Genomic DNA, 9,817 nt, shown 5'->3' with positions numbered 1-9,817 from the left:
GTTTGGGAATGATCATGCCATGCAAGCAAAGTGGGTGATGTGCTGAATGAGTCGTGTCGACTCATTTGGACAGGCTTTCTCAAGCCAACACTGCTACTGCTGGACTATAAACTGGCAGGTATCGCACCACTGGACATCCACCGCCTCTGCCAGTCAAGCCCACTCTACCAACACCAAGAAGTGACGAGATATCTCCAGTTGAGAAAAAGCTTCATGACGTTGAAAGCCTGCAACCAAAGGGTGAATCAATAGAAGTCATATGACCAACTTTCAGAAGCTATCGCAGTCCACGAACCCTGAGAGTCATTGCCTTTGGGTACTAACTTACCAAGGAAGGACTGAAGAACACTGAACAGGGCTCACGGTGGAGTTGGAAGGACGAGGGATAACCTCCACGAGATATTCTCTTGCCTAATTGTCCTTGTGGCCACAAGTTCAAACCCTGACTCACATCCGGACCAACTGTGGATTGGGTATAACATGCACCAAAGACCTCTACAATACTAATGAAGCTGCCCAAAAATGGCTTATGTGCTGGCACAACAAGATATGAATGAATCACCACTTTCTGTTTAGTATTTTATTGTATTAATCAAAAAGAATATTACCACCACATAAAAGATTGTTTTCATGTGGTTCAATATGTATACATATGTATATAAAAAAATAAATAAATCATACAGAATTTGGATTTTTATACTAGTACTTTGGAAAAGACAAAACAGTGGTAAAATATGTATACATACAAACATTCAATTCAAAAAATGAATTATACTATATAGTATTTGGATTTTCATATATAGCATTTAGAAAAGACAAAACAGTGTCAATGCAAGAAGCAAGATAAATAATATCAATACGTTTCATTAATTTTTAGAAAAATATTTTACATATAGTTTTCATAAAGACGCTTGTATCAAAAATAAATATTCAATTTAAATTCTTTTTTTATTTTTCCTTTCATGGGACTGATTAACCTCTGGTTGTCTAAAGTTGGCATATATCAAAAAAGGTTTGAAGATATTTCTATTTTCAAAAATTTTACTTTTAAAATATAATGTAAGGTGAAAAGTGGAGCAAGTTAAAAATAAAGGCAGCAAGCAATGCAGCTGGCTCCAAATATATCTTGAAAAGGACCTTTAATACAATTTACAGTGTGTTAGACAAGACACATTATAATAATGCTCAAATACCGATAACAGTTCTAATAACCTAGTAGTACATACTATACACATTAGCACAATCAATCAGTAACAGAAATAATCTCAACACTAATCGGAGTCAGGAGAAGCTTTGAGAGAAGACTGAAATACTGCTAAAAAGTTCATGGGTGTTCTATTCTTAATATTTTTTCTTTGATCTTCACCACCATCAAACTTCACATTTGTATCTTTTACACCATTTTCATCACTACTGACATTCCTATTCAATTCTTTATGTTGAACTTCGTCACTATCATTTTTCTTTAATTCATTTTCATCATCTGTCCATGATACTGTTTGGTTAGTATCAATGTCTTCTTCTTCACTTAATTCCACTTTGTTCCCATTATCTTCCTGTTCCAGACATTCTTCATCCCTCAATTCTCTCGAATTTTTGTGTTTTAAACAGTGCTTCTGGAGAGCATACCTATAAGTAAATTGAGCATCACAAACACTACAAGCATATGGTTTATCACCAGTGTGAGTTCGCATATGAATTTTCAAGGTACTTGACTGAGTAAAACTCTTAGAGCAGACATTACATTTATGAGGTCTTTCTCCTCTATGTCTCATCATATGTACTTTCAAAGTGCTTTTAGCAGCAAACGAATAGCCACAAAGTTCACATTGGTGCTTTTTAGCTTTCTCTTTGGATGGTGTGTCATCATCACTTGAAGAATCTTCTTTCTTACGCACAGAAATTCTAGTCTTATCATTCCCATGTGTCTTCAAGTGATTCTTCAGAGCACCAAGCTGAGCAAAGCTTTTATTGCAGTACTCACAACTAAAAGGTTTTTCCTTAGTGTGAGTACGCATATGCAACTGCAAAGCATACTTCAATGTAAACCTCTCATTGCAAACATTACAAAAATGTGGTCTGTCTCCTGAATGTAATTTCTGATGTGTCTTTAGGCTACTGGGCTGGGTGAAAGATTTTCCACACACATCACATTGGTGGGGTCGCTCATTTGTGTGAGTTCTCTTATGGAAACGTAATGTAGCTCTACGACGAAAATTACGACCACACACTTCACACTGAAATGGTTTCTCATTACTATGTACTACAGCATGGGACTCTAACGTCCATTTATGCGTGAAACTTTTACCACATTCTTCACAGGTATGTTCTTTCAATTTGGTATGTGTTAAGATGTGCAAATCCAAATACCTAAGGCTACCAAAGGTCTTTCCACAAACATCACACAAAAATGGTCTAGAATTATTGTGCATACGCATGTGACGTGTGAGAAACATTTTAGCAAGGAATATTTTCTTACAAACCTTGCAAGTGAACCTTTCATTCCCTTCACCACCTAACAATGGCTTATCACTCTTGTGTATACGCTTATGATTTGAGTAACCCCTTCTTGAAAAAAACACTTTCTTACAAATCTTACAAGTGAACCTTTCACTTCCTTCACCACTACTTTCTTTTTAGAAGATGAGTCGATAAAATCTTCAGTAATGGCAAAAGAATCATCTTCGTTACTGCCAACTTGATCTATTTCCTTTGCATTAATGATACTATTTCCAGTATCCCCTTCATCTGTTTCACCCTTTTCTAAAGGGGTTGAGTCTGTATAACCTGGAGAAGCTTCTGCCACCATGCTACCCTTATTGATAGTATTCTTAGAGTGTCTCATATTCAAGGCTGGACTATTATTTTTCTTATCTTCTGTATTAGGAGTCAAGCTCTGATTGAGGCAATCAGAATTATATGATGAACCTTCCATAGCCTGTGATTTAACAGAATAACTTTTCTGTCTCTCCAGAAACTATATTTTTTTGTCCTGAAGGACATTCCTCAAATGGTGTGATGGGATAATTGTTTTTTTCTCGTACTATATATTCACAGAATGCTCCTTTATTCCAATAATCTTGTTGGGATTGTCTTCAATGATTTTCCTACAAACATCCACATTGCAAAAGCTTACAGGTAAATAGAGGTAACAACATACTGTATTTATACTAGCAAATCAAATGATTAGTGAAATCCACATCCTTCACAACTTTCAACATTAAAACTGTGTTGAGGAGGTACTGCAATTTTTTTATATACATAATGTTATTCTTAGATATTTAAAAAAAATATCTAACAAAGGTACACAGTGTTTTGATCAAAGTTAATGTCTAACAATGTTCTGTAATTATAAAAAAAATTCTCAGGCATCAGATGAAGGTATAACTACATTCTCAGCAATATACTGTATCATGAAAACATGTGTCAATTTTAAAAGCTGCAAACACGGTTAACACATTTTTATCAACCAAGAGTGTTCCACTAGAACTTCCAGTTAACTGGAGTGGATATTCACAAAAAAAAGCCTCAGATATTGATTTGACTTTGAAGAGTCTGTTCTTCTGAGCAAGTACTTCTCTAAACCTCTTCTGAAATGGGGTGTTGTTTTGTAGTGTTGCTGCACAGGTTATTTTGAGAAGCATTTATCCAGTTCTAAAGACCTGCAAAACAATATTAAAAGATTTTAATGTAGAACAGATTCATAACATATGAAATCAGTTAGTTTTAACACAACCCAAAACCTATAGCATATTCTATTTTGTGTCAAGCCAAAATCCTACACACATCAATTACCTGAAGGAAGAAAGATGATACATAGTATGTAGTTGGAAGACCAATGCTTGTGCCTCACTTTTGGGTGTCTAGTAAGTAAATGATTTACAGCTCACCAAAATCCCAATCGAAGAATTGTTGATTATTTTTCAAACAACAGTTTTCATTTAATGATCTTTTTACTTCTGTCTTTATTCGTTTAGTTCTTCCCAATCCTAAATTTTGTTCACCTGATAATGAAGATATTCATAGCATAGTTCCCCAAGTTAACATTTTTTTTACTACCTCACAATCTTCTGGTCTTTACTAAAACACTGAACAAATGGTTAAGAGAAAAAAAATGCCAAAAAGAGTAATATGGACATATATGGACAAATTTAACAGCCCCATCATTGTGGATAATTTTTCTTAAGATAACTTTCTCTGTTTGCAAGCACTGATCTCTTACCCAGTGGAATTATTACTTTAACAGAAAACACTAGTTTTGAACCACAGGTTCATGGACTGTTATGTGAGAATACCTCAATATCCTTCATTTCAATATAAACAACTTCCTAAACTCTACTAGGTTATTCTCCATGGATAAGGCAGACACAAAGAAGTCCACCAACATTTTTAACCATAGTTTAACCATCAAAATAAGTTTACCATAGCTTTGGTGACTGTCTTCAAGGCTATTACTTCAAAGGACAAAAAAGCAATTCCTTATTACAAAGCTGTTTTTGTGGAGTTTGTTTGTCAGCCAAAGAAAGACTTGATCATCTTGAAGGGGGGGGGGGGGTGGGGGGGGGGGGGGGTCATTGTAACCTCTGCCATGTAATATTTCCTCTTCCATGTAAGCAGTGGCAAAAGCCCAAGAATTTACAGAGGAACGCAAATTTTCTGAACCAGCACAGATAGTATGAGTTTAGGAGCAAACACAAGGAGCTGCATGTTTAGGTACACAGGGGGCCTCGGATAACTCTCAAAGCCTCTCCAAAACCAATGGCCTCAGTTACCACAATGATCTCTTGAGCTGGCTTTCCTTCATAATCTGGTGGTGGCTCCAAACTGAGATCAAATGCCACCAAAAGGAAACAGGAAAAATGCTGAAAGCATGAAAACCACCGGAGTAGTGAACCCCCATTCAAAGAAATGGAGGACGACTGGGAATGATCAACTTCCCAATCAGCAACACACTCCATCAGTAGAATCAGGTCAGCCAATGTCTATATAAAGCTTTAGGGACTAATGCTAGCAGCTGGACAGTCATAAGCACACTGGACAGTGTACTGTTTAGCCAAAACAAAGACCCAAATATGCACGGGTGATAGGCCATGTAATGATGCATGTACCACGCTGGACATTGGCCAAGTCAGACCTCACTGGAAAGGTTCAGGCAAATGAACAGCTACAAACACACTCACAACAGAATCATCAGTCATCCTCCTCCTAGAGATCAGTCTCACAAACAGTAGTGATATGTGTCCACCCCCTTTAAGAATAATGGTGCCCATGGGATGTCAGATTCTGGAGGAGTGATGTAACGGTAGTGGTTGCATCTGATAACGTTCTCAAGGGTCGCTTGAGAGAGATGAGAGAGAGAGAGAGAGAGGAGAGTGAGAGAGAGAGAGAGAGAGAGAGAGAGTGGCTTGTTGTTTTGGTGGTTGTCTTGTTAAGTTGTTTGTGTTCGTTGGAGCAATAGGAAGGGTTTGGATGTTTTTGTGTATTTACTACGTCGTGTTTATGTTTATCTATTGCTGTTAAGATAGTATGGGGAAGGTTTGTGTCTGTGGTTTTCCGTTTTGAGAGAGAGAGTGAGAGCGAGACGAGAGAGAGAGAGAGAGAGAGAGAGAGAGAAACGTGAATGGTGTATGGGTAGTTAATGAGTAGTTAGTAGTCTGGTATTTGGCAGTTTTTGGGAGTCAGTCAGTCTGGTCAGAGGTAGTGACTTGCTGTTGTATGTTTTCTAGATTGATTTGGTATTGTGTAATTGAGTTTGTTGTGCTTGTGTCCGTCAGAAGGTTGATGAGCTTGTGAGCTTCTATTGTGTTTGATTTGTGAGTTGTGAACTCTTGATGTTGATTGGTGTTTGTTTGTGTTATTGATTTGTTGTGTTTTGAGTCGTTGTTTTGAGTCGTTGTGTAGTCTCAGTGTTGATTGTGTTGTGAGCTGTGTGAAGTTTTGGTGGTTGTAGTGTTTGTTGTGGTTGTTTTGAGTTGTATGATTTTGGTGCTTGTTTGGATTTTTGGTATATGATATTCAGCGGTTGTTTGTGTCTGAACAACTGGATCCAGAGGACAGCACTGCGTCTCGCCCTGAATTTCTTGGTATATGGTAACTGGATTTTGAGTTTTGTTTGTTTTCCTCGCTGAACCAACCATCCTGTAATTAAATAGTAACGCAAAGAAAAAAGTGTGGCTGGGGGGAATATTGTTAGCTGGTACAATTAAAGTAAAAGAGGGGAAATCTTGGTATTTAACTTGCTTAGCTTTGATTTCGCCACATTATTCTGGCCCCACACAAAGGGATTGCTTGTGTGGTTTTACAGGACGACTGGGACAGCGATTTCGGTATGACTGCTGAAGAGGTAACGATGGAAGGGTTGGATGAGATTAGGAGACATAAGGGCCCCATAGATGTTAATGCGACCAGCAGATCAGGTTCCGTTCTGTCTCAGGCATCCATGTTGCCCATACATGTCGGATTCACTTCAGTTTGCCAAAACCTGGTAGAGTGATGATGCTATAGACTGTGCTCTTGCAGCTGAAACAAGAAACCCCAGCAAAAAGGAGAGCATGAATTGAACTATGGTTGAAGAAATGAAATGAATTATCTCACAATTGTTTATTTAATTAAGTGAAGCTTTACCCTGGTGACTGGTTCGATTACCCAAGAATGGAGGAGCAGACCGACATAGAATTATTACATACAATTAAGAAAGAAAACACCCACACACAACCAGAGTCATGTACGGGAGGTTGCTGGACACTTCGCTTACGTGCTACAAGTAATTCCTTGGGGCTCATGATCCCAGACATGTAAAAGCAATTATTCAAGTTATGCAACATGAGTTTACAAAGGTAAACAGTAACTATGTTGCATACACAGCATCTTTCATATTCAAGTGGTATACAGCCCGGTATAAGTACAGTAGGTCTACAGTTCCGTTAAAGCAGAACAGGCCTTAAACCTATGTTCTGCACCCAAGTAAGAATACAATTTTCAGATCTTTTCTACACAAAATTCTTTTTTTATTTACATAGGAAAATTGAAATATTATTGAGAGTACTGTCATAAACTTATTTGAATATGCGAGAAATAACTATGTAATTTAAACAACAGTACTAATACATACAGACATAGTATACAACACAATACTCACACACAAGTATACATTCATACATACATACATACATACATATACATATATATATATATATATATATATATATATATATATATATATATATATATATATACGTATATAGTATATGATATATATATATATATATATATATATTATATACGTATATATATATATATATATATCATATATATATATATATATATATATATATATACGTATATATATATCTATATATATATATATTATATATATATATATATATATATATATATATATATACGTATATATATATCTATATATATATATATATATATATATATATATATATATATATATACACACACACACACACACATATACATATATATATATATATATATATATATATATATATATATATATATATATATATATATATATATATACACACACACACACATATATATATTATATATATATATATATATATATATATATATATATAATATATATATATACAGTAGTACCTCGAGATACGAAAGGCTTCAACTTACGAAAAACTCGAGATACGAAAGCCAATACGAAAAATTTAACGGCTCTACATACGAAAAGTTTTTTAAGATACGAAAGGTTTCTGAAAGTCCGAGATTCGCCCAGGGATAACAATTTGAAAATCTCGCTGCGCGCCGCCATCTTAGTACTAGTAGACTCGCCACCATCCTCCTGCTCTCCCATTGGTTCCTGATGCTAGTTGCGGCCATGAAATCCTTCTCTCCTATTGGCCAGCGTCCCTCCCATCATGCATCTACTATGTATACGTGGTGGCGTGCTTCGGCCACTCGGTACCAGCATTGTTATAGTACGCACGCGGTATTCTTTTTCGGGATCGTCAATGTGTACGTTATTTAAAAAAAAGTGACCAAGATCTCTCACATGGGATAAGTGATCAAGTTCTCTCTCATGGGTATAACTGGAAACTTTGCAAGGTTGGTAGAAATATCCATCCCTGCTGAACAGAGGGTGTAGACCAATCATTTTACAACATGCATACCAGTACGTATAATCAAGGCACTTCAGTTTATGTTGAGGGTCAGCAGCCGAACATTCAGTACCCCAATCAGTTGCAGAGAGAGCATTTGGTTGAACAGGGTTTTGATGGACACCAGGGCCAACAGCGTCATGAGGTGCAAAGAAAGAACAGAAAGTTGAAATTCTGTAAAAAAAAAAAAAAAAAAAAAAACCTACGTAAAGTAAAAACAAAAGTTTAACAAAAGTTAACAATCAAAAAAAGAAAAAAAAAATGGCAGAAATTAAAGCCACTTTTCATAAAGTGCAATCATTTGTAGAAGACCCCCGAAAAGGCTCACAGGAATTGTGTACGTATATTTTTTAAAGTGTACGTACGTACATATGTACAAAAGAAAAACAAAAAAAACGGAAGAAATTAAAGCCGCTTTTTCATAAAGTGCATTCATTTGTAGAAGACACCCCCGAAAAGGCTCACACAGGAACACTGTGAAAAGTAGGCGAAGCAATCTTCCTTGGATAGTTACGTATGTACGTAGCCTCACTCGAAAGGTAAGCTTCCACATTTTACGTACAGTATATTTCTTGTTACCATGTACACTAATACATATACACTTTATTTACAGGTTATATTTGCATTTTTTTTTTTTTTTTTTTTTTTTTTTTTTTTTTATTAATTTAGGTATTGAATGGTCCAAATTGTTGTAGTATTTCATTGTTTATAAGTCAATTTAGCTTTATTATGAAATTTACAGGGTGTTTTTGGAGGGCTTGGAACGGATTAGCCATTTTACATGAAAATGTGGTCCAAGGTACGAAAACCTCATGATACGAAAGGCGCCTCAGAACGGATTAATTTTCATATCTCGAGGTACTACTGTATATATATACATATATATATACGGTAGTACCTCGAGATACGAAAGGCTCAACTTACGAAAAATCCAAGTTACGAAAGCCAATGCAAAAAATTTTTACTGCTCTACATACGAAAGTTTTCAAGATACGAAAGGTTTCTGAAAGTCCGAGATTCGCCCCATAACAATTTTGAAACTCGCGCCGCACGCCGCTATCTTAGTTATAGTAGACCTCGCCACCATCCTCCTGCTCTCCCATTGGTTCCTGATGCTAGCCAAGCCATGAGATCATCTCTCTGATTGGACAGCATCCCTCCCATCATACATCTTCTATAAGTACGTGTTGGCGTGCTTTAGCTCGGCCACTCCGCACCCGAAACTTTACCGTACGCAATCGGCATTCGTTCGCTCCAACGATTTCGTTTAGTAACGTAAATTCGTTAGTGACTTCGTTTGCAGTACATATTATCGTGTTGTGCGAAGACTGTATTATCGTATTGTGTAACTTTACGTAAATTAACGTAGTCATGGGTCCCAAGAAAGTTGAAATTCACGGAAAGAAGCGCATGCTCTCTTTGGAGACAAAGATGGAGATCATAAAGAAGTACGAAGCTGGTATGCGATTGAGTGTGATCGCAAAGGAATACGGCCGTAATCCGTCGACGATAGGCACCATCCTTAAACAGAAGGATGCCATCAAAGCAAACTACACCGTCGAAGGGCATCACTATTTTGTCCAGCAAGAGGAGCCATGTGCACGACGAGATGGAATGGCTGCTCCTCATCTGGATAAAAGACAAAGAAATCGCTGGCGATACAGTAACGGAGACGG

At 36.6% G+C, this 9,817-nt stretch overlaps 1 protein-coding gene across 1 annotated transcript in view; it reads right to left on the bottom strand.

Moving 5' to 3' along the window:
- Positions 1-731: 731 nt before the first annotated feature.
- The window catches only part of LOC135210942 (zinc finger protein OZF-like), a 13,047-nt gene continuing 3,961 nt past the window's right edge, over positions 732-9,817 (bottom strand). The window contains exon 2 of the mRNA XM_064243915.1: positions 732-3,662. Coding sequence (XP_064099985.1) covers positions 1,272-2,456 — 1,185 coding nt within the window. The 5' untranslated portion in view covers positions 2,457-3,662 and the 3' untranslated portion in view covers positions 732-1,271. The remainder of the gene's footprint in view (positions 3,663-9,817) is intronic.

Source organism: Macrobrachium nipponense, chromosome 4 (assembly GCF_015104395.2).
Source record: "Macrobrachium nipponense isolate FS-2020 chromosome 4, ASM1510439v2, whole genome shotgun sequence".
Taxonomy (NCBI): Eukaryota; Metazoa; Arthropoda; class Malacostraca; order Decapoda; family Palaemonidae; genus Macrobrachium; species Macrobrachium nipponense.
The sequence above is the reverse complement of the archived record's forward strand: the minus strand, read 5'-3'. Positions and strand labels throughout refer to the sequence as shown.